This window comes from Salvelinus alpinus, chromosome 15 (assembly GCF_045679555.1).
Source record: "Salvelinus alpinus chromosome 15, SLU_Salpinus.1, whole genome shotgun sequence".
In the NCBI taxonomy this organism is placed as follows: Eukaryota; Metazoa; Chordata; class Actinopteri; order Salmoniformes; family Salmonidae; genus Salvelinus; species Salvelinus alpinus.
In genome coordinates, this window is record NC_092100.1 from 40259026 (window position 1) to 40284937 (window position 25912).

General features: G+C 41.0%; 1 protein-coding gene across 2 annotated transcripts; it reads right to left on the reverse strand.

The window, feature by feature from the left end:
- Positions 1-1161: 1161 nt before the first annotated feature.
- Positions 1162-25912, reverse strand: LOC139540052 (protein LSM14 homolog A-like). 2 transcript variants are annotated; one of them, XM_071343589.1, is made up of 9 exons: positions 25708-25912; positions 15881-16044; positions 8686-8845; positions 5128-5301; positions 4780-4953; positions 2243-2411; positions 2072-2113; positions 1659-1902; positions 1162-1364 (listed from the first exon to the last, which is right to left on the reverse strand). In XM_071343589.1, the coding sequence occupies exons 1-9, from the start codon at positions 25826-25828 to the stop codon at positions 1302-1304; spliced, it is 1311 nt and encodes a 436-aa protein (XP_071199690.1). In that variant the 5' UTR covers positions 25829-25912; the 3' UTR covers positions 1162-1301. The 2 variants fall into 2 exon arrangements, with proteins under 2 accessions (XP_071199690.1, XP_071199689.1); XM_071343588.1 differs by having other exon boundaries at positions 8653-8845; positions 25708-25911.

Consider the following 25912-nt stretch of genomic DNA (forward strand, 5'->3'; position numbering starts at 1 on the left):
CTCTATTTACGTACTTATTTAAATCATGCCGGGTCAAGATAGCATCAGACAACATTCAGTCAAAGGTAATTACTTCCTATCAACCAACCTTCACCCAATTTGTGCCTGATCATTCAAACCCTGCAAATAATTAGCTTCAACATTGCTATGTAACTAATACTAAAAGCTAAAAGCAAAGGGCTCTACAATTCATCAAATATTTTAACCAATTTTTAACTGAGCAATTAGGCTGACATCACTTGTGTAGCTTTAGCAAGCCATCAACCACCATGCAGTGCCATGGGACCGAGTCAGTGGCATCGAATCAAGAATTTAGTCAGGGTATTGTTTCTCTCCGTCAGACATCTCAAGTACTGTTGGTGGCTCAAATTTTCTGGCATTCCGGTTTCCTTGAGAGGAACGAGGATGTGGAGTTCAGGATGAGGTTTTAACCAACTGACTGAGTAAAATAGGTAAAAGGGAATAACAATTTGGAAAACTCCTTAGAAATGTTAGGAACCCAAAATGTGGCCCAATTGTCAGGAAGAAGCATACTTAGATGGCCTGCTTTAGCGAGCTCTTGTAGCAGTTTACATAGATTACGCTAGAGATATAACCGTAGCAAACAGCAGCATTGTACAACTCTAGTCACACAAAACCAGTAGCCTCGAGTACAGGGCAATCTACAGAAAATTTAAAAAGAAAAGTCCTGACCTATGATCCATCTTTCCCTATACCTAGTGATGCACCCAGAGTTAAACTATATCACCAAACCAGAAGAGTATAGCCAAGTACATCTAGCACCATCATTAGTGAAGAGCTGGAAGTAAATAAAACAGAATATCATTTACAAAAAGTTGATATCTAGCTAAAATCACAAACACTGCCATTTGGAGAACATGGATAGCTTGGAGAAGTGGGATAGATGGATAGCTTGCAGACTAGGTATAGGTACAGTTTGTGTGGTTGAAAAATACACAGAAAACTGTGACAGACCCCACTGGCTATTTTGTTACATTACAGGTTACCCCCCAAAAATGAAGCTATGTCAGCGATCCTCAGTCATACGGCCCTCTACACCTAACAGAATATAATCAAATACCTGTTACAAGAAGAAGGAAAAAACCTCATTGCTCAAGGACATCCCTCAGAAATATTTGTACATACAATTTAGCAGCCTGGAAATAGTTTTGAAGATAGATGGATTGCATAATTTCCATAATTAAAAGATATGGAAAAGTGGCATTCAAGCAGTCTACCCCAGTGATGTTGACAAATATACAATCTTCATTCTTTTAGTCAAAAGTATAAACAAACTATTTCTAAAGATGAGGCGTTGCCCCTCTGGATCTGTCCTCCAGGTGTACTATGCAGCCACGGTTATCCTTCAGGAAGAAAGGGAAAAATTAGACAGCTTTTTGATGACTTCACTATGGTTAACACCGCTACGTACGTGCACATATGGTTAACAGAGTTATGTACAAGTGCTTGAAGGTAGGTACACTATGGCTTGATCTTCGTTCGCATTTGCTATATTGTGAATTTTATTTGTAAACTCCATAATTAAAAGCATTACGAGGGACAACTTAACTCTAGGATTTTGCAAATGTATATATGTTGATGATACCTTTGGCCACTACGGCATCCATCTATACAATAATTAAAAACATATACATTACCCTGTACTCAAAGTTCTCTGAAAACTCCCGTCCTCTCTGGCTTGTTCGATTGTACCCTCCCCTGTAGCTGTGGCCGCCGTGAGGGGGACCGAAGGACCCTCTGCTGGCGGAGCGACCCCTGCCCCCGCGGAAGCCCATACCGCCACGCCCGCGGTATCCCCCACGGGCCTGACCCCCGTGCAGGGGCATGCCGAACGTATCCGAGTTGATACGCCTCTCCTCGGCCCAGGTCTGCCTCCGCTGCCTGCCAATCAGAATTTAGACGCTCAGCCGGGGGTTGGAGGACGCCGACAGTACCTTATTGAATCCACTATGGTCTTACATACAGTATACTCCATATATTATATAATCAATAAAGCCACATTGTATAGTATCAAAACATTAGCATGGGATAGAACAGAACAGAGACTCACAGTGGGAAACCAGAGCTTCCTCCAGATTTTTCTGCAGCTTTCCTGAAAAACAGAATAGATCTTTATCACGTATTGCCTAAGGGAAGACAATTGTTAAAACAAGATAAAAAGGGACAGAGGTTACCGCTATAAAAACATTGGGGAGAGATGATACGGGCAGTTGTAGCCTACCTGCTGTAATCACAGGAGACGTTGTCGAAGAAAGACTTGGACTTGTCGTAGTAAACTTTAAGTGTTAGTGCCTCCAGCCCTTCTTCATCAGCGTTGCCCTTGCTGTTCTGAGTCTCCACACTGGAGTTGCCCTTATCCTCCCCGTTCACTGCGGCCTTCTCCGTCTCATCTTGAGAAGAAATGGACACCCAACACATTCACTCCACTATGGCCAATTACTGTTCTGCACATTTCTTTATTTAACTAGGCAAGTCAGTTAAGAACAAATTCTTATTTACAATGACGGCCTACCCCGGCCGACGCTGGGCCATCAGAAATACACAGCGAAATAAACTATTAAATTATCGAGTTTACCTCCCAGATTGGAAAAATGTTGTGGTAGTGTGTCTACAATTTAAATGACCAACAATTCATACATTCAGTTTTAGATATTGTCTAGACTTATATGATCAAGACTTTCACATAGAAATGTCCTTCTTTATGAAAGAATAGCAAATTGAATATCTCGTACAACGCTGTGCACTACTCCCTTCACAGAACAGCGCAAACTGGCTCTAACCAGAATGGAAAGAGTGGGAGGCCCTGGTGCTCAACTGAGCAAGAGGACAAGTACATTAGTGTCTAGTTTGAGAAACAGACGCCTCACAAGTCCTCAACTGGCAGCTTCATTAAATAATACCCGCAAAACACCAGTCTCAACATCATCAGTGAAGCGGCAACTCCGGGATGCTGGCACGTCAGGCCAAAGATCTCAATCTTGGTTTCATCAGACCAGAGAATCTTGTTTCTCATGGTTTGAGAGTCTTTAGGTGCCTTTTGGTAAACTCAAAGCGGGCTGTCATGTGCCTTTTACTGAGGAGCAGCTTCCATCTGGCCACTCAACCATAAAGGCCTGATTGGTGGAGTGCGGCAGAGATGGTTGTCCTTCTGGAAGTTCCTCCAATCTCCACAGAGAAACTATAGAGCTGTCAGAGCAACCATCAGGTTCTTGGTCACCGGCCTTTCTCCCCCGATTGCTCAGTATGGCTGGGCGGCCAGCTCTAGGAAGAGTCTTGGTGGTTCCAAACGTCTTCCATTTGAGAATGATGGAAGGCCACTGTAGTCTTGGGGACCTTCAATGCTGCAGATATTTTTTGGTACCTTTCCCCAGATCGGTGCCTCGACACAATCCTGTCTCGGAGCTCTTCGGACAATTCTGTCGACCTCATGGCTTGGTTCTTGCTGTGACATGCACTGTCAACTGTGGGATCTTATATGGACAGGTGTGTGCCTTTCCAAATCATGTCCAATCAGTTGAATTTACCACAAGGACTCCAATCAAGTTGCAGAAAGATCTCAAGGATGCTTGACGGAAACAGGATGCACCGGAGCTCAATTTCAAGTCTCATAGCAAAGGGTCTGAATACTTATGTAAATCTGGTATCTGATCTTTTATTTGGGATAAATGAGCAAATGTGTCAAAAAAAGAAGTGTTTTCACAAATTTTGCGCTATTGTGTGTACATTGAGGTGGAAAAAAATAAATAATCAATTTTAGAGTAAGGCTGTGACGTAACAAAATGTGGAAAAAGTCAAGGGGTCTGAATAATTTCCGAAGGCACTGTATTATGGGTCTTGTTAAGCACATTTTTACTCCTGAACTTATTTAGGCTTGCCATAAAGTGGATGAATACTTGACAAGACAGACTCATTTTAAATTAATTTAGAAAAACATAAATCCACTTTGAAATTATGAAGTATTGTGTGTCAATCTAATACATTTTAAATTCAGGCTGTAAAACAAAACGTGGAAAAGGTGAAGGGGTCCGAATACTTTCTGAAAGCACTGTAAGAACGACTTTATTTCAGTCAGACACCTTTTATAAACTAGTCAAGTTTGCGGTTCGTCAATCAAAGCACAGTAAGTAACCTATGCGCCACCACTCTGTGGCTGCATATGAAACAAGAAAATAAATGTGCCAGAAAATAATAGGCTAAGTTGATTCACAGACAATGAGAGCATCATGTGCTCTCCGTCCGTGTAAAACAAAAAAAGTGACTGCAACTACAGCACACACACAGGGAGGGGGGACAAACAGAAGACTGTCAAACCAGCATTGTTTCCCTGTCATTGCTCACTTTGTGACTAACAGGCTCCTGTCCTATCAATAGATTGAACAATAGGCATCTTCTAGCATTCTAGCGGGAGAGGGCTCGGCTGACTTTTCTGACTAGCGAATTGACAAGTAGCCTCGTTAATTGAAGTGGAAAAAGTAGCCGGCTGAAAATTAGTCTGTAATCGTCTGTTTAGCCGACAGACCGCGCTAGTGGAAAACCCTGCAACTTGGCTACATTGTGCTCAGGCTTGCCTCGTGTTAATCTCAGTCCCCTGAACAAAAAAAACACATACTTCGGATGCCGGCCATGTTTTGTCTGTCTCAAGAAACCAGCCTTGCATGCATGACCTGTTCTCAAAAACACTAGGCTAAATCGAGCTCCTTCACCCATAAGTGTTGGATCAAATGTTATGAGGGCCTGATCTGTACAGTTCTCTGGTACCTTTTAGTTTGAGCTTGCTCTGGAACTCCCTGTCAATTTCTTCCTTGCTGAACTGGGCGTTGGCACTCTCAAAGTCGAAGTCCTTCTCAAACTTCATGGGTCCGTCTAGGTGCACGTTGAAGCGGCTCCTGCCGCGTTGTCCGCCCCCACGCCTCTGAGGTGGGGGGCCGCCAACTGGGAAACAGGCAGAATAGACAATATTACCACCAGAAACATGCAGTAAACACAAAACAATGATACCAAAAAATTACTATAATAAGTTACCATACCAAAAGCAGTGCCCCTTGTTCAAAACCGAACCATGAAGAATATGAATAAACAAAATTACGGCCCCGCTGATGGTCTCACCCTGGTGATGGTGCTGCTGCTGGGCATGGCCGGCGGCTGGAGCCGAGGGGGTCGTGCGGCCCGGAGCGGGACTCCTACGGCCCAAGCTGGGAGTCGGAGCGTAGGGGGCCGACGGGGCTGCCTGCTCTACTGTGGGGCTCTTCCTCAGGGGGTCCAGGGAGGGGCTGGTGCGGCCTGGGTGAACAAAGGGTTAGTGTTACACTGGGCTACTCAACACTGCCGAGACATATGAATCAGACTCACTGGTTCATCAAGAGTTACACTTCATGGATATAAAGCTTAAGTGATTAAACGCGTTGAAGGTTGTGAAAAGCATGCCATCATTTTATTGAGAAGAGGCAAAAATCAGACAGTGATAAGGGGGAAATGCCATTATGAACCACACTCTAGTATTCCAAAGCCGTATTGGGTGACATTATTATGCTCTCACAAGACTATACATAGGCCTAACATACAGTACCAGTCAAGTTGACACAGCTACTCACTAAAAGGGTTTTTCTTAATTTTACTATTTTCTAAATCAAAACTATGAAACACATTTGGTTACTACATGATTCCATACGTTTTTATATTTTGAGATTCTTCAAAGTAGCCAGCCACCCTTTGCCTTGATGACAGCTTTGCACACTTAGCATTCTCTCAACTAGCTTCATAAGGTAGTCACCAGGAATGCATTTCAATTAACAGGTGTCCTTTGTTAAAAAGTAAATTTGTGGAATGTCTTTCCTTCTTAATGCGTTTGAGCCAATCAGTTGTGTTGTGACATGGTAGGGGTGGTACACAGAAGATGGCCCTATTTGGTAAAAGACCAAGTCTATATTATGGCAAGAACAGCTCAAATAAGCAAAGAGAAACGACAGTCCATCATTACTTTAAGACATGAAAAATTTCAAGAACTTTGAAAGTTTCCTCAAGTGCAGTCTCAAAAACCATAAAGCGCTATGATGAAACTGGCTCTCATGAGGACCGCTACAGGAAAGGAAGACCGAGTTACCTCTGCTGCAGAGGATAAGTTCATTAGAGAGTTACCAGCCTCCAATTACAGCCCCAAAAAATGCTTCACAGAATTCAAGTAACAGACAAATCTCAACATCAACTGTTCAGAGGGGACTGCTCTGAACAGGTCAAATTTGGTCAAATTTCTGCAAAGAAACCACTACTAAAGTACACAAATAAAAAGGAAACACAAGCAATGGACATTAGACAGGTGGAAACTGTCCTTTGGTCTGATGAGTCAAAATGTGAGACTTTTGGTTCCAACCACCATGTCTTTGTGAGACGCAGAGGAGGTGAATTGCTCAGCATGGCGACCAGCTCTAGGAAGAGTCTTGGTGGTTCCAAACTTCTTCCATTTAAGAATGTTGGAGGCCACGGTGTTCTTTGGGGACCTTCAATGCTGCAGAAATGTTTTGGTACCCTTCCCCAGATCTGTGCCTCGACACAATCTTGTAGGACAAATCCTTCGACCTCATGGCTTGGTTTTTGCTCTGACATGCACTGTCAACTATGGGACCTTATATAGACAGGTGTCTTGATTGTGTCCAGCTTGATAATAAATCACAGAAATGACAGCGAGGTAAGACTCATCCATCATCTTGATAGCCCCTCGATGGCCAGGCAAGCTCTGGTCAGCGGAGATCATTCTCATGCTGTACGACGAGCCCTGGCAACTCCCGTTATGCAGGGATCTTCTGACCCAAGCAAACAAAGATTTTCCACCCTCACTCAAACACAATGGCCTTCTGGGCCTGGCCCATGAGAGGTCAAATCTGGAGGTGACAGGCCTGCCTCAGTCATTGACTATCCAGAGTACCAGGGCCTCTTCTACACACACACTGTATGGAAACAAGTGGTGCATTTGAGAAAATGTGACAAAAAAAGGTTGTGCTTTTTGAAGGTCCTTATTGCTTTCTCCTCTGTTAGTCTTTCTAGATCCTATTTTGGCCCGTCATATAGGCTTTGGAAATAACAATGTGTAAAAACGTATGTTGTTTCAAGAAGGGGGTGCGTCGCTTACGTCCAGTTTTCCATGCCCCGCCTTGGGATCTGTCTATTGCGCTTGAGGCCATTTCACAGCATCTTTGAGCCGCTGGAAAGCATGGAAATTAAGTAGCTCTCCTTCAAGATCGCTTTACTGGTCACCCTTAAGTCCACAAAGCAAGTACGTGAGCCGCATGCGCTGTCAGTTCACCATTCGTGCCTACAGTTTGCCCCAGGCTTTCCCCAGGTTTCAATTGTCTCACCTTGGAGCTTGTGGCTTTCCACCCACCACTTCTACAGAAGAGCTTCTCCACCATGTGTCCAGTAGGCACATTGCGCATATACTTGGATACACCAAGAGCTTCGCGCATGAGCGACTAAATCTGACAAACTCTCCCCCCTGCAAGGGGAGGCCACACTCATCAACGGCTATCATATTGGATTGTGGACGCTATTTTATTGGCCTATAATAACAAGGGATTACAGCTGCCGGACGGCCAAGGGGCTCACTCCATTAGAGGTATGGCTACCTCTTGGGCACTGTTCAAAGACAATCTACTTACAGGAGATTTGCGATGCAGCTTGTTGGGAATCCCTGCATACATGCCCAGGTTAGACATCACTGCAACTTCTTTGGTACATAGTGTCCTCAGTGTCAGGGCCTCTGAGGGTTGATATGTTAAGACTACCTGGCTTTGGAGAGCATGTTTGCAATAATGGAGTTGGCCATATCCCAAGTGCGATATGGGGACAAATAATTGAAAGAGAAATCAAGGTTACTTTCGTTACCACGGTTCTCTGATATTATGAGTGAGAAATCTCACCGCATTCCCCTACTTGTAAGAGCGTGACGAAGTTCGGCATGTTCGAGAATCACCACAGGGTGAGCTAGTAGCTCCTTATTATGAATGGAGGGGTTCACCTCCCTGGTCTGTCTAACAGGTGTGTAAATGGTTCGTCAAGATTCAGGTGAATCCCACATTTGATCTCAACATCAGAGAATCAGGGTTACGAAAGTAACCTTCTGACTGGCCTCATTATTTCCTGATTTGTTTCCTGACCTGTGACCCTTGGCTGAGTACTAGCAGCATCTTTGTAATGGAGCGGAAATGACGAGTACTATCACACTGAATATCTAAGAGTGTACTAAAATGTTGCTTTTTGAATGTCAAACGAGTGTAAAACATTAGGGAGCCAACAGTCTACGTGACTCTTTTGGCATAGTGGAGCCCACAGTCAAACCTTCTTCTGCGCCTGTGAAATGCCCAACCAAGAGCCATGTGGCAGCCCGCAACCCTTGGAAAGCATGCATGACTAGGTTACTTCCCGACACAGTGCTTAAAACATATCTACCTGCATTTCACAGGTAGTTAGCTTAATGCATAGCATTAGCTTGCATTTGAAGGAAAACGTGACTGACAATATATATGTGTACAGGACTAAGATAAGCTTTAGAACACAGTTGACATTAGTAAAGTATGTCTGACTAATATCAGACTTTGAACACACTAATGATATTAACCTAGCTAGCGGTCCCTTCCTCACCATATCCAGGCTTTGTGCTGCTGTGGCTCTTACCGACACTAACGGTGTCAAACTGCAGGGACACCAGGGGGCTGGTGTTGCACTGGCTGTACAGGGGCACGGGAGCTCGGTTGAACAGGCCGTTGGAGCCCACCGACTGGAATGGAGCTGAAGTGGCAGCAGGAGCAGGTGGAGGGGCCGAGCACACGGAGAACTGGAGAGGAAGAAAGCGAGAAAGGGAGTTGAAGCCAAATATCACTGCACTGATATTAGGGATGTGCATCTCTAGTTTCACGAATGAGTCGATACGCATCTAGATGCATGGGCTTCAATACTTTTTAGTTTGAAACGATCTGGTACGATTTAGTTTGATTAGAGGAACGAATTGATGCACTAACATTTTTTGCATAAACACCTTAATTTTCAATTAATATCTGCTGCCGATGGGAGTTCAGGAGCTGGGCCTCTTTGTGCTGGATCTGTCTGAGATTACTTCTCTAAGTTGAGTGACCCTGTGTGTGGAGGCACCTGAGCTGAGCCATTGGGCAGACCACCCCACTATCAGATTAGGGGTGGGAGGGGGAAATGTACAGTATGTTCGTCCCCCTAATTTTTTATATCTATTCACCACCTGATTAACTTAATCAATTTTGCAGATTGAAAATGTTGAGCTAGTACCATGTCAATATTTTTTTGAAACCATCTTGGCATTTAGACAGGTAAAATCCCAAGCTGCATTATATTAACTGTCTCGAAAGCTAATGGTTTAGAAGTTCACAGAGCTTCTCCCGCTCTGACCAATGAATGAGAAATGATAGCAGTCCTTTTTGAAATTCTTATTCATGTAAAAATGACCAAATACACTGACTGTTTAAAGCAAAACTTCCAAAACTATTTCTTATGGTGAACCTGAATAATATAAATACAATCGGAATGATTGAAAACCCCAATCAGCAGTTGGATGTGAGTTGCGTCGACTTTGGTAGGTTCCACAACTCTGGTAAGACACTCATTTGGTTGTCACTCGAATAAAGCCTATGATTTGACATTGCGAAAGCAATTTTACAAGCATCTGAATGCTGAAGGTGCCAAATGTACAAATAGCCTATTAGGCTCATCTCTCGTTGGCACGAGCATCTGTGTCTCCCACACCATTGCTCTGTCAGCCATATGCAGTTATATGCATAAAGTTGGATAGGCTACTGTACTGAAGGAGAGGACGCATCATTTCAGTCATAACAGATTAGTTATTTTCAGAATAAAACCATATATGACCCGATTCAAGAAACTAGGCGTATGCCGCAAGTCTGGACAGTTGTGAAGAGGGAACAACAAAACCGATTGCCCCTCAGGAGACTGAAAGGATTTGGCATAGGTCCTCAAAGGTTCTACAGCTGCACCATTGAGAGCATCCGGACTGTTTGCATCACCACCTGGTATGGCAACTGCTCGGCCTCCATCCGCAAGGCACTACAGAGGGTAGTGCAAACGGCCCAGTACATCACTGGGGCCAAACGGCCCATTACATCACTGGGGCCAAACTGCCTGCCATCCAGGACCTCTATACCAGGCAGTGTCAGAGGAAGGCCCTAAAAATTGTCAAAGACTCCAGCCACCTTAGTCATAGACTGTTCTCTCTGCTACCGCACGGAAAGCGGTACCGGAGCACCAAGTCTAGGTCCAAGAGGCTTCTGAACAGCTTCTAACCCCTAACCATAAGACTCCTGAACACCTAATCAAATGGCTACCCAGACTATTTGCATTGCCCCCCCCCCCCCCCTTTTACACCACTGCTACTCTTTTGTCATCTATGCATAATCACTAACAACTCTACCTACATGCACATATTACCTCAAAATTACCAGTGCCCCCTCACATTGACTCTATACCGGTACCCCCCTGTATATATTCTCACTAGTTATTTTACTGCTGCTCTTTAATTACTTGTTACTTTTATTTCTTATCCGTATTTTTTTAAACTGCATTGTTGGTTAGGGGTTCGTAAGTAAGCATTTCACAGTAAGGTCTACACCTGTTGTATTCGGTGCATGTGAATAATAAAATTTGAAGTCATGACTTCACAGGAGAGCCGTCTGAACCTAAAAAATATTTATCAAAATGCTTTTTTGGGGGCAAAAATGCCTTAACATGTGAACTTTCATGTGCCTTAACTTCTTCGGGGTAGGGGGCAGCATTTTCACTTTTGGATAAATAGCATGCCCAAATTCAACTGCCTGCTACTCATCCCCAGAATATAAGATATGCATATTATTAGTAGATTTGGATAGAAAACACTCTGAAGTTTCTAAAATTGTTTGAATCTTGTCTGCGTATAACAGAACTTAGGTAGTTTTCATTGGGACACCAAATTTCTAAAGGGACTTGTTTGCAGTTCCTACCGCTTCCACTGGATGTCACCAGTCTTTGGAAATTGGTTGAGGTTATTCCTTTGTGTAATGAAGAAGTATGGCCATCTTAAATGAGGATCATTTGAAGTAAATTGTTTGAGGCACATTACCAAAAAAGTAGCGTCAGTTTGTTTTCTTTTTTGTATTGAACACAGATCATCCCGTCTTCAATTTGATCGATTATTAACGGTTAAAAATACCTAACGTTGTATTACAAAAGTAGTTTGAAATGTTTTGGTAAAGTTAACATGTAACTTTTGATATATTGCGTAGTGACGTTGCGCAAGTTGGAAGCTGTGTTTTTCTGGATGAAACGCGCCAAATAAATTGACATTTTGGATATATATATATAGACGGAATTAATAGAACAAAAAGGACCATTTGATGATGTTTATGGGACATATTGGAGTGCCAACAAAAGAAGTTCGTCAAAGGCATGAATTATATTTTTATTTCTGCGTTTTGTGCCGTGCCTGCAGTGTTGAAATATGCTACTCTTTGTTTACTGTTGTGCTATCATCAGATAATAGCATCTTATGCTTTCGCCAAAAAGCCTTTTTGAAATCTGACATGTTGGCTGGATTCACAACGAGTGTAGCTTTCATTTGGTATCTTACATGTGTGATTTAATGAAAGTTAGATTTTTATATCATTTTATTTGAATATGGCGCTCTGTATTTTCCCTGGCTATTGGCTAGGTAGGACGATTGCGTCCCACCTACCCCAGAGAGGTTAATAACAAACTTTTATGCCATCTGTAAATACGAATAATTGTTAAATTAATATAGCCTAGTTGATTTAGACCAAGACAGGAACCTTCCCGCTAGCCATGATTGGCTGAAATAATGAGTGGGCTGGACATGCCGAGAGAGGAGTTTCAGATTGGTCTGCGGTGTAGCATCTTGTGTCTATAAAATCAGCTGCTCGTTATGCGTAGATAATCCATTCTACTGCCGTTTGAAAGATAACGTTAGCCATGGAGAACTGCAAATATGTTGCTACTGCTCTCAATAACATTGCTTCCCTGAATTTCAGGCGCTATCGACAAAGGTCAGTGGGAAAAAGTTGTGACTTTCTGGAGGACGATCGTGCCATGTTGACTCTCTCTGAAAATTAATCAGACGATGAGGAAATCCCTGATTTAGGTAAAAACATTTTAATTGAAGGAGACATTGTCAGAAGACAATACAGTGATTGGGAAGAAACAACAATCAACAGTGTTGTCACGGAAGAAGTTGAGACAGGCCAAACAAGTTGTGCAAACTAAACAGAAACGACCAAGGACGTCTTATTTAAATAAAGGGGTTGCAGTCTGCTGTGAAGCTTTCATCCATGTAACCGGGTAAGAATTTAGCTACAGTTTCAGATATTATAAGTTTCTAATTTTGTCAGAAAGTTGTTTCATTGCAAGTTAAAGCTTGCTGTTAGCTAGCCAGCTGGATTTTGATGGTTGGCTTGTTAACCAAATAGGTTCCATCTTAGCTAACTTTAGCTAGCTATGACAAACGGTTTGTATTGCTAGTAAAGTTACTCTATGGATTATAGTTCATTTTTTAGCTAGCTAACGTTAACGTGACATGTTTAAACAAAAGACCAAGTTAAAGCTTGCTGTTAGCTAGCTAACGTTATATGGCTGGCTTGCTAGCTAATATTAACTTACGTGTATTAAGTGTGTGTAACGTTAGGGATGTTCTCAGAATGCCATTTAACATTGCTAGTTATAGGTTCAATGTTAGCTAGCTAACATTGAACCAATATCTGGTTAACTTTAGCTAGCTATGACTATCGGTTTGTATTGCTAGTTAAAGCTTGCTGTTAGCTAGCATTACGTGTATGAATTGTGTGTAGTGATCTCAGAATGCCATTTCGCATCTATTGTATAATAATGCTAAGATATTTGTATCTGGAATTTGTCTTTCAGCATCGGTAGAACACACCTGACCTCTCCTCCACCAGTCATACTAGGAGAATGTTCTAAATGCTTCCCATCAACAAGAGAGCGGGCCCAAACAAGCAAAGGCAACAGAGCAGTCACCTACATGCACCATTTCGTCACTAACTACAGAGTTGGGGAAACACGTGAGGACCTGAATTGTGATAACTGCAGTGGCCAAAACAAGAACAAGTTTGTGCGCTGGTATTGTGCCTGGCGGACCATGCACAAGCTCCACCATAGACTGGACCTTCACTTCCTGATCACAGGCCACACCAAGTCTGTCCCGACTGGTGCTTCAGAAAGACCAGAGTGAACACTGTCTGAGATGGCTGGTGTTGTGAAGGACAGCACTGTGACAGGGGTCAACATCCCACAGCTGGTTGGACTGGAGGATGGTACAGTGCTGGTGGAAAGCTATGGCTGGTAACACCTGACTCCGTACTTCAGACCACTGCCACAGATCAAGCAGTACCAGCAATTCAGGGGGAAATAATTGTCATTGCATTGTATGAGGTTATTCTTCTTCTCAAAACTTTGGAGGTGAATTGATGTTGTGCAGGGTTGTAATGTCTTGTGATTTTTTGTTGTGGTTGTTCCCCGCTTCACAGCTTCGATGCTCTGGAGCGTTCGGACTGTCGGGACCAGGTTTCAGCTTCTGCTCGACGCTGACAGCCTTCCTCCCATCGATGGTCTGCCTGTACAAGGACCACCTGGACTGGATACAGCTAGACAAACTTATCTTTTTGAGAAGATCACGGAGTTTTGTGACGAAGAGGCAACCGACGTCACATGCCCTGCATCAAAGTCAAGGGCAGGACAGAAACAGAAACAGGCTCTCCGAATACAGATTCCCTTGTTCATGCGTGGTTTGGACGGACCAGTCGTCAGCACTATCTGGAGTGCCTCTATTCAAATGCCTCTCTCCGAACACTGCTGCTCAGCCACTTTACCCCTGATTGTATGCACCTCATCTATCACAGATATCATTATTGTACATACTGTATATTATTTATATTGACACTATTTCTGAAATTGCTACTATGCAAGTAACCATTTGGTTGTGCCGTTTACACCTTTTGTAGAGACCCAGTCACTTAGCAAAATATTGATATATAAAATGAATGTGGTCGTAACATGATTTTGTGACATACAACAATATCATGTGACCGTAACAAGTGTCCACCACATAAACAGATGCATGCGCCATGTATTTATGTACTGTACATGTGCACCTCAAAATCAGGTTTCAACTCAGGTTGCATGGCCTTACAACTTATGTATGGAATACTATGTGATAAGTGTGTGTGTGTGTAACAGTATATCAAGTATGCTAATGTACTGGTGTGAATGCATTTTGGCAGTGGTGTAAAGTACTCAGTAAAAATACTTTCAAGTACTAAAGTATTTGAGGGGTATCTGTACATTACCATTCATATTTTTGGCTACTTTTCCTTTACTACATTCCCGAAAAAAGAAGAAAAAAAAAGAAAATGTACTTTTTACTACATACATCCCAAAAGTACTCGTCACATTTTGACAGGAAAACTGTCCAATTGACACTTATCAAGAGAACATCCCTGGTCATCCCTACTGCATCTGATCTGGAAGACTCACTAAACACAAATGTTTAGTTTGTTAATTATGTCTGAGTGTTGGTGTGCCCCTGCCTATCAGTCAAAAAAAATAAAACGATTGTGCCGTCAGGTTTAATAAGGAATTTGAAATGATTTATACTTTTAGTCAAGTATGACAATTTAGTACTTTTTCCCATCACTGGATGTGGATAGGGGTTATAGCATTTCTTTCACATGACCCATCAATTTAGACAAGTATGTCTGGGTAAGCATCATCTAATAATGATAAAATATTTATCTGGACACTTTGTTTAGCTGAAATTTTTCCTTATTGTAGGCTACTACCACTTTTAGTCTTAATCTTCACTACTCGCTGTTTAGCACATGACCTCACATGTGAATCCTTAACGAGATGGGTGGGGCTAAAGCTTAAGAGGGTGGGAACAATGCTGAATGGGTTTAGACAAAGGAGAGATCTCCAGTAGGTACCAAAACATTCAAAAGGCCCTTTTCTCAAAAGTTTGCCAACTTTCAAAGCAGAATTACCTTCCCATCACTCTTCAAAAATGCAGTGTATTATGTACACCATTTTGTAGCAAGGTAAAAAAAACTATTTCAAATTTTGCTACATAAGACCGATTTGAGCCATTCTAAAAAATTTGAGCCATGCCTAAAAAAACTATGAACCTGCACTTTGTAAAATTTGAAAACGGTTTTCTGACTGATGCATGCTTAATTTGTATCGTTTTGGGCTCCCACAGACCGATGCATTCATATCTTAAACATTTGAACCGGTGACCAAGGCAAATCGCATCGTTACATCGCTATGTGTTACATTCCCCAGCAAAATGTAGCTCAAACAGAAGAGGGTACAAACAAAGAGTCACCGACCAATAACCGAAACAGGTGGGGTTTTAAGATGGGTTCTAAAAGACACTCATGGGGGTGTCCACTGAAAGTTGACGCGTAACAACTGGAACCTAAAAAGACACCAACCATGATGGCCCACTAAATTTGCCCAACAAGAGGCAAACAAAAAGGCACAGGTGGAACACCTTCACACTAATGAGATGGCAACCAGCACAGGTGTAACCATACTGACTAACGAGGTGACAATCGGTGCGCCCTATGTGCTAACGAGCTATACGTGCTAAAGTCCAACCTCAAAACATAAATGGAGAAACCAAAGCCTGTAACATGAATAATAATGCTTTCTATAATAGAACAATGCAAATTGACACTTAGCTGATTCTTGCCTTTTACTACATATGTCTGTTTTACCAGGGTGTACTTAGGATATTGAAGTACTTTGTGGTTGGGAGAAGCTGTACCTGGATGATGGCAGGGTCCTGAGGGAGAGAGCATGTTGGCTTTGGCGGCTCACACACAGTCAGGTCCTTGATGTCACTGCCTCTGAAGATTATGTACTCAAAGAACTCATCTCGGGGCGGGATGGGCCTATCAGTGGGCCGATCCTCAGTGCCAAAAGACTGAACTAATGGGGAAATACAAAGCATTCAGTTAGCATAAGCAGTGACATGACATGCAATGTGTAGCCAAAATGTACTTTGAATCAGGTGTACTGTTGGGCTGGGGGAAAAAAGTTGGTCACCCGCTCGCAAAATAAATGTACACATACATGTTATTCAATCATTGCACCCACACTGTTTGTGCGCCTCAGCGAGCGTCTGAATGGCCAGGCGCTAAAATAGAAATTGGTTCGATTTGTGACGCTCAACAAGTATGGCCTCTCCCATCTCCTCATTGGTTTTTAGGAGCATAAACCCACATGGGTGATTGAAATATTAACTTTAGGTCCACACTCTGGTCGGTTGTAGTAATGCTGTAAAGTTGATTTCCAACCGCCATATAAAGTCCAAAGAAAAAAAAAGAAGCCGGAAGGAGGAGAGATGACAAGAAACGAATTCGGTTTACCGTTTTATCTGTGGATTAATTGTCAGAGTAGAGGACCTTGTGCATTTCAGGTAAAACAACAACCCAATGTTTATATACCAGAACAAATTAGCTAGCAACAGCTAGCTAGGGGACTTTAAGTAGCAACCACCTAGCAGACCGGGTATGGTAACTGCTGGTGGTGAAGGAGACCAGAGGTAAAGAGGAAGTTTACCTAAAAGGGCTTTGTAGATGAACACATACAAATGTATCTTTATGCGTATATAAAGTGAGGTCCATCCTACCATTTGGTACAATGTGCAATGGTGGGTGAGTGACTTGGCATTCGTAATAAAGCGCAAGGATGCATGATAAACAGAGTCCAGCCTCTAAGACGGAGGAGGCTGCATGCATATACAACAAGTCACCATAAATCAAATTACAGAGAGAAAAGTAGCCTGAACAAGCTTCTTTCTAGCCATAAGCGGGAAGCAAGCCTTATTACAAAAAAATAAACTATTTCAATTTAAGCTTTGTCACAAGATTATCCACATGAACTTTAAAAGGACAACTTGTCATCCAACTAAATACCTAGGTATTTGTAGGATTACACTTTTTCAATGCCTAAATCACCAGATCTGACAATACTAACGTTCTCTGGCAGAGTTCTAGCTTTGGTAAAGGTCATGAATTTAGTTTTGTACATTCAAGACCAGTTTGAGACCATAAAGGGAGGCCTGCAGTGACTGAAGAGCAGTCTGGAGCTCTTCAACAGCCTGAACCAGAGGAGCACATTAATATATAACTGTATCATCTGCATATAGATGTAACTTTGCTGGTTGCATCCCATTTCCCAAATCATTAATAAAAATTGAAAACACATGAGCTAAAAGTGGAACCCACCTCCTAATCTCAAGAAATGTAGATTTGTGATTCAGTATATACTGACCGACATACCGATAACTGCAAAAATAAACACTAGCATAAAGTGTCTTAAGAGGGCATTGGGCCACCATTAGCTACAGATTGTATGCCAGATAGTGTTTTTTAACCAAATATTTTGTGTCAACTACTGGGCGTTACAGGTAGGGCTCGAAATTAAAACAATTATTGTTAGCACTGGTGCTCCCAACTTCAAAAAGTTAAGAGCACAACATCTCTTCTGGTGCTCCTAGATTATTCGTTTTGATTGAGATATAGCATATTGGAATTCTAGATACTTTTTAAAGCACATGTTGTGCACTAGAAACTAATTCAACCCTGTAAAAGACATTTGTTTATTATAAAAAGCAAAAATATTACATTTCAACCACAGGTTTTTGTATTAAGTAAATTGTGGAATATTAGGTTTGTACAAAAGCACTACCTATTGAGATGCATTAGTGTTATTGTCAGTGTTATTTTATTTACCTGTAGCCTAATCTGACTGATTTACCGCCAATCTAATTCATTCTAACAGCTGATCGGCAATTGCGATAGAGCTGTGACTATGACCACAATTGCTTCCAAATTCACTATCTAAACATGGCCATTAATAATTGAATAATAACAAGGCTACAACAGCCTATGAGTTCAGTTTGTAACCTTCCCACTAGCCATGATTGGCTGAGATAATGAGTGGGCTGGACATGCCGAGAGAGGAGTTTGGATTGGTCTGCCATATAGAAGGCTTTTGTCTATTTGAGTTGGTCAGTCTGTTGGTAATCCTGTCGAATGTGGCGTTTTTTTTAAAATGTAGCTGCATAAGTGTTGCTCTCCACTTTCTGGAGGATCCAGTTCGGAAAATCAGTGGAATTAGAGTATGATGGCTAAAGAGATGGGAAAATACCTGTGTCCGGATTACATCGTCAAACTAAGGGCATTTGTGGCATCGATCCGAGACAGGGAGATGCGTCCACCATGCATGATGTTGTATACGGCCGTGTAAGATGGTCTAGCTAGCTACATTCAGATATTACACATTTCTAAATTTGACAGAAAGTTGTTTCATTTCAAGCTAAAGTGTACTGTTAGCTAGCGTGAGCTGGCTGGCTCCCTAGCTAACGTTAGGTGGCATGACGTGATGCGTGTGATCTTACATGTTTACCTAGGTAGCTAGCTACATGTCTTAAGCTAAAGTGTCCAACACTCGTTGAGTATGGCCATGGCCGTAAACGTCGGCAAAAAAGCATTAAAATTGTTGCCAGCAGAGCTGGTTCAGCTGTTTTCATATTATCCAGATGTAAACAAATCGGCCAGAGCACACATACATTTGTATTTATTATGGATCCCTATTAGCTGCTGCTTCCTGGGGTCCAGCAAAATTAAGGCAGTTTATACAATTTTAAAAACATGACAATGCATTGAGATTTCACAGCACACTGTGTGCCCTCAGGCCCCTACTCCACCACATATCTACAGTACTAAATCCATGTGCATGTATAGTACGTACGTTATCATGTGTGTGTGTGTGTATGCATGTGTCTGTGCCAATGTTTGTGTTGCTTCACTGTCCCCGCTGTTCCATAAACTGTTTTATTATTATTTTTTTTTTTAAATCAAATTTTACTGCTTGCAACAGTTACTTGATGTGGAATAGAGCTCCATGTAGTCATGGCTCTATGTAGTACTGTGCACCTCCCATAGTCTGTTCTGGACTTGGGGATTGTGAAGAGCTCGGTGCATTCAACATGTCAATACCTCTCATAAATACCACTTTCAGCCAGGAGAGATTGACATGCATAATATTATTATTAGCTCTCTGTGTACATCCAAGGGCCAACCGTGCTGCCCTGTTCTGAACCAATTGCAATTTTCCTAAGTCCTTTTTTGTGGCACCTGACCACACGACTGAACAGTAGTCAAGGTGCGACAGAACTAGGGCCTGTAGGACATGCCTTGTTGATAGTGTTGTTAAGGCAGAACGTCACTTTACTATAGACAGACTTCTCCCCATCTTAGCTACTACTGCATCAATACGTTTTGACCATGACAGTTTACAATCTAGGGTTACTCCAATCAGTTTAGTCATCTCAACTTCCACATTATTTATTACAAGATTTAGTTGAGGTTTAGGGTTTAGTGAGTGTTTTGTTTTGTTTTGTTTCAAATACAATGCTTTTAGGTTTTAGAAATATTTAGGGCTAACTTATTGCCACCCACTCTGAAACTAACTGCAGCTCTTTGTTGAGTGTTGCAGTCCTTTCAGTCGCTGTAGTAGCTGACATGTATAGCGTTGAGTCATCCGCATACATAGACACGCTGGCTTCACTCAAAGTTAATGGCATGTCGTTAGTAAACATTGAAAAAAGCAAGGGGCATAAACAGCTACCCTGGGGAATTCCTGATTCTAACCTGATTATATTTGAGAGGCTTCCTTTAAAAGAACACCCTCTGTTCTGTTAGACAAGTAACTCTTTATCCACATTATAGCAGGGGGTGTAATGCCATAAGTTTTTCCAGCAGCAGACTATGATCAATAATGTCAAAAGCGGCACTGAAGTCTAACAAGACAGCCCCCACAATTTTATAAATTTCTCTCAGCCAATCAGTCATTTGTGTAAGTGCTGTGCTTGTTGAGTGTCCTTCCCTATAAGCATGCTGAAATTCTGTTGTCAATTTGTTTACTGTGAAATGGCATTGTGTCTGGTCAAAAATTTTCTTCCAGAAGTTTACTAAGGGTTGGTAACAAGCTGATTGGTCGGCTATTTGAGCCAGTAAAAGGGGGCTTTACTATTCTTGGGCACACTCTAGTAGGCTTAAATTGAAGATGACGCAAAAAGGAGTGGCAATATCGTCTGCTATTATCCTTAGTAATTTTCCCCATCCAGATTGTCAGACCTCGGTGGCTTGTCATTGTTGATAGAAAACAATTCACTTCTCCCACACTGACTATACGGAATTCCAAAGTACAATTCTTGTCTTTCATAATTTAGTCTGATATACTTGGATGTGTTGCGTCAGCGTTTGTTGTTGGCAAGTCATCCCTAAGTTTGCTTATCTTGCCAATGAAAAAGTAATTAAAGTAGTTTGCAATATCAGTGGGCTTTATGATGAATGAGCCATCTGATTCAATGAATGAAGGAGCCGAGTTGACTTTCTCCCCCCAAAATTTATTTAAGGTGCCCCAAAGCTTTTTACTATCATTCGTTATCTTTGTCTCATCATAGTGTAGTTTCTTTTTCTTTAGTTAAGTCACATGATTTCTTAAATTTGCAGTATGTTTCCCAATCAGTTGGGCTGCCAGACTTAATTGCCATACAATTTTTCCTCATCAATCCAAAGGGATTTAACAGTTGCCATTTTCTTAATGGGTGCGTGCTTATTAGTAACTGAAATAAGTAGTTTCATAAGTGTGTCAAGTGCAGCGTCTGGTTGCTCCTCATTACACACCAGCAAATATCCTTTACATCAACATATGAATCACTACAAAAAATTTTGTATGAAGATTTGGGTGGGGCTAAAGCTTGAGAGGGTGTGAATGATGCTGATTGGGTGTAGACAAAGCTCTCTCACCGAAACACTAAAATGCCCTTTTCTCAAAAGTGAGTTTACAAGTCTATCAACTTTCAAAGCAGAATTACTTTCCCATTGTTTTTAAAAATGCAGTGTATGATACCATTTTGTAGCTCTGTCTACGTTTTACCAATGGGAAAAAAAAAGTTGCTACACAAGACAAAATCCAGGTGGTGTGTCACATGTCATTATGTTGTCATCTTTTCTATAAAAGGGTTAAACTTATTCATCTTTATTGGTAAAAAAAAAAAGGTTATTGAATTATAACCTACCAGTGGCACTTACGTAAACATTTGTCAGATCACAAATCACAGGGCAGACTACACAGATACAGACTTATGTCGTCACTGGGGGGTACCCGTAGTTTCTCAAGGAAGTAAACAAACTCAGCGTGACTGATGAAGGTTTATGGATTTTTAAGACCTTAATTATGAATTTAAGTAGTGTATTATGCCCTCGGATCAAATGCAGTTATACTCCAGTTAGCAGAACGCATGATTGCAGTCCTTTAGAGAAAGTAAACAAACCCGAAATATATCACACATAAAGATTGGCCGCTAGCTTCTTTGCTAACAAACACACTTCAGAAGCAGTAAGAAGTGTAGTCTATCATGAGCGCATTATGCAGTGATGCTGACTAGTCAGTCATTGAACATGTTATGAAGCGTTGGTAACGCTTAGAGCAAATACTGACAAAGAGAGAAAGGCAACCAATTATAAGCCCTTGATGAAAATTATCACACAGAAAGTGTGCATACAATCATACTTGAAACACATCCATTATAACAACATTCCCTCAAAAGCATTAGATGTGACACACTGCCTGTCCAAATCAGTGTTCCATCTTCACTAGAATTCTATACTAGCACTCAATGGGCAGAAATGTGTTTGACATTGTTTTATTAACCTTCCGACTTGGTCAGAAACACAGGAGGGCAGATGTGTGTACCAAAATAAGTTATGTAAGCCATTGCCAAAAGATTTTAAATCTGGTTGACTAAAGATACTACAAAGTTGGATACAAAGTCTCAAAAATAAGTAAGAATAACATTCAATTTGGCAAATATAAAAGGCCAAATGTAGTCTACTTTAAAATACACACATTCAAGGTAAATATGAAAGTAGTTTAATTAGGATATAAGCCATTTAAATTTGAAATCATGCTCGGGTTGTTTTAGACTCGTTTTTCACTCTCAAAATGACAATTGTTCATAAACAACGAAATGTGATCTGAGTCCATGTCAATGGTTAAATCACATGAAACATTTTTTTTAGGTCTAGAAAATGTATATTTGAGTGTAATGCCATCATTGTAAATACAGATGTTGTTAACTGACTTGCCTTGTTAAATAAAAAAAATAGAAAAAAATGCCCCTTTAATTGCAAGTGAGTAATGGGCCTTGGGTGTCATCTGGCAATGGTTCTGTACTGCTGCTGCTCATTTCATGGCAAAGTTCACAAATTATATACACTTCTGCCAGGTAAGCCTACTTTGCAGGTAACATTTAAGGTTTTGGGGAAAATATTTCTCTCAACCCACGAGATGGTTAACAACAACTGCCTACACGGAGTGATAGACAAAATGAGCGCACCACTACGGCAGCCACTATATTGCTGGAAATTAATTGGCAGATTGTGTTAGGTTTGGCATTTTAAGACAATAGTGGCTAACCAGGGGTGGAATTATGTCAATATTGGGAACTTGCGGTGTCAGATACTTGTGAGGTTTGTTTATGACTGCTTGAGATGGAACACATGTATATGCAATTTTTCCTTGTGGAAATGTTTTGCAAGTTAGTCGTAGGTGGGCTGTGAAAGGGGATGCCTAGTCAGTTGTCCAACGGAATGTATTCAACTGAAATGTGTCTTCCGCATTTAACCCAACCCCTCTGAATCAGAGCTACTGGTAGCTTGCGATTTACCTGTTGGAGACCCCTGAATAGATTCTACAAGTGTCTGAAACTATTGGAGGGATGCAACACCCTTCTTCCACAAAACATTCCATAATTTGGTGGAAAACTGTCAGGCACCGCTCCAGAATCTCCTACTGTTGTTCAATTGAGTTGAGATCTGGTGATCTACCTTAACAAGTGACTGAGAGAAACACTTTAAACCCTCTATGCTCCTTTGAAACCCCTCTTTCAAATTCACTGACCTCTTATTTCATAGTAGCCTAAATAAATGGGAAACTGGCCATTTTTTGACTTGACTCCATGATGAGATGTTAATTGTGTAATTAACTCAGGAATCACACCTGTGTGGTAGCGCTTGTTTTCAATATACTTTGCCTGCAGTCCAAACAAACACTTAAGACATACCCATGTCCACTTACCCTTGCCATATGCCCTTAGGGGAATCCCCGTCACCATCATGGAGGGCAGCCCTTGTTTTTAGTCAGCTGTGTGAGTATACAATTATGTTCACTCCATGAAACGCCCCATAATTCAAAATGTGAAGATTGTACATCCGCTAAGAAAAGTCAGTGAAAACATCAATGGAGAAGTCAGCATACAAGTTAAAGTAAAAACAAATGCAAATAAGTTAAATTGTGCTACTAATGCACATGACGGCACAAACACAACTCGAAAAAATTAAAAATGTTTGGTTATCTTCTGGTAATTGTAGAAAACATTTTCCTTCAGAAGTTCCAGCTAAGAAAGCTAACAGTTATCTAATTAATTTGCTAGCTATCATACAGTAGGCATATGTTAATTATATTTCATGTAAGTAGACATGCACTCATAATTGACTGTAGCGCATATAAAACACACACAAGCTACTGGTGACGAATTTCCAGCCAAAGGTGGTACATTTAAAAATCATTCATTCCTTCCTCTTTTTATATTAACAAATCAATACAGGAAGTACATATATAAATAATATACAAAAGACAATTGGGCTAGGGGGTACAATATCACATTACACAAGGACCTTAAGGGACATACATACACTTATTATTCTAACAGCTTTTTGGTTAGTAGAATATTTAATTGTCTTAAAATACAGTTCAGTTTCTTTTTGTAAGGTAAAATGTGGTGTTTTGTTTGTAAATTTACATTTGTGAATATGAAATTTGGCCAAAAGAATAACTAAATTACATTAAAAAATTACAACTTATTTCTATAGTAGTTAAAGAATCCATGCACTACATCTCTCCACAATAGTGTAAGATCTTCATAAATGTGTTCAATTATATATCTACTGATGTCTTGCCAGTTTTATTACATGAATACAATGCCAAAAGACGCAACATTGTTAATGGGTGGTCATTACAAAAGGAACAATTTGAGTTGATGTTCTCCGTAAACATCTTCATATAGTGGTTGGCAGGATAATATTTAGAAATAATTTTAAAGGAAACTTCCTTCATTTTGTTAACAAGTAGGTATGTGTGTGGCAACATCCAAACTTTTCCCCAACAGATATTATCAATAAATCCATTCCAATAAGGCATGACATAAGGTATAGATACAACATCCTGCTGAAACAAGGTTCGTATCGCTCTGTTGAATGGACCAAAAGAGAAACAAATCTTTCCTACTGATGAGTCAACAGGGTCAATGGAAGGTAGGTTCTGAGGGTCAGGTCTTGACGCGTTCCTGAATAATAAAGCAACACCTGAGAGAATGGCATCTTTAGGTTTTACAGGGACCTTGTAAAGTGATAAGAACTCCTTATAAATAAGTAAAAGACACTCTGCAATTACCAGTTGGCTCACCAATAGAATATTATTTCAGAACCAATATTCTAAAATTAAGTATTTTTATACAATATCCCAATCATTCCATATATAATATCTGTGTGGAGAAAAATTATGCTTATAAATTATGCTTATAAATTAAGGACCATGACAAGAAAACCTGCCAATGAAAAGCAGAACATGTCACTGGAACTTTGTCAATATTATAATTGCAAACCAACATGAAGTTAAGGCCACCAAAAGTAGAGAAGCCATGAGGAATACAATTCCACATAGAAGTGGGTTTTCTTAGGAATCGTTTTATCCAATTGATCTTAAAAGTATTACTTAAGGTAGTAAAGTCAAGAAAATTCAGCCCAAGTGTTCATTACAACAGTTTTCCTAATGTAATGAGTACGGTTTCTCCACAGAAAGTTGAAAAGCATCTGGTCTCTTTCCTTCCTCCCTCCCTCCCTCCCTCGCCCTGCAAGTGTCCACTTAATTTGAGGGGATAGGGTGTACCTTAAGTGCTTGGACCGTAACCCTTGTATCCCTCATTTACTCAAGTGTTTACTTTATTTTGGCAGTTAGCTGTATATAACTAAGCTCGTTTGGTTTGCAGCTTTGCTACTAATTTACGGGCACCAGTTTTTTTCCCCGTGCGCAACATGTTATGCTGGCTGGCAAATTGCCAAAGTTCAGCATCACTACCGTGGAGTTGCTTATCAGTGTTAGCGATGCAGTTGTCGCGCTACGTCACCGTTTGTTAACACAATATGTCAGGTTTACATGATACTCTCAGCTTGTACTTGAAATAAACATGCTTAACTAGCTCCATCACCAGGTAACTTCTTAGGTTTAGCAAGCCAACACTACTAGCTTGTTAGCAAGTTGGCTGGCTGACTAGTCAATTAGCTAACTTGCTAACGTTATCTAAGTAGACACCTTTTTCAGAACAGCATAAAAACACTTAGTCACAGTGTGATGAAATTACGTTTGCTTACAGGCATCTCTGTAACGTTATGTAGTTAAATGTTACTTGGTTGGTGCACAACAGTGCCGAAATTCCTTGCATGAGTTAACGTTATTTACCTTTTGCAAGTGCGACAGTCGAATTCTCAGTGTCAATAGTGTAGAGAATCCCTTCGTAACGAATCTCGGCCTTCGAAATTAGGCTGATTTTGCTCCCGATATAAGGGGTTACTCCACTCATGATGGCTCCAAATCCAACTAGATCCCTCACTGAGCGTTTCTTTGAAGCATCTATGGCTATCCCTTTTTGTGCTTCTGACGTGCT

Bases quoted from the DNA above. Each gene is read 5' to 3' on its own strand.
- LOC139540052 (XM_071343588.1), bottom strand. From the start codon at position 25,828: ATGAGTGGAGTAACCCCTTATATCGGGAGCAAAATCAGCCTAATTTCG. The intron at 16,045-25,707 runs GTAAATAACGTT...TTTCCCCATTAG, and splicing joins GACTGTCGCACTTGCAAAAG to TTCAGTCTTTTGGCACTGAG. The intron at 2,412-4,779 runs GTACCAGAGAAC...TTTCTTCTCAAG, and splicing joins GAGCAAGCTCAAACTAAAAG to ATGAGACGGAGAAGGCCGCA.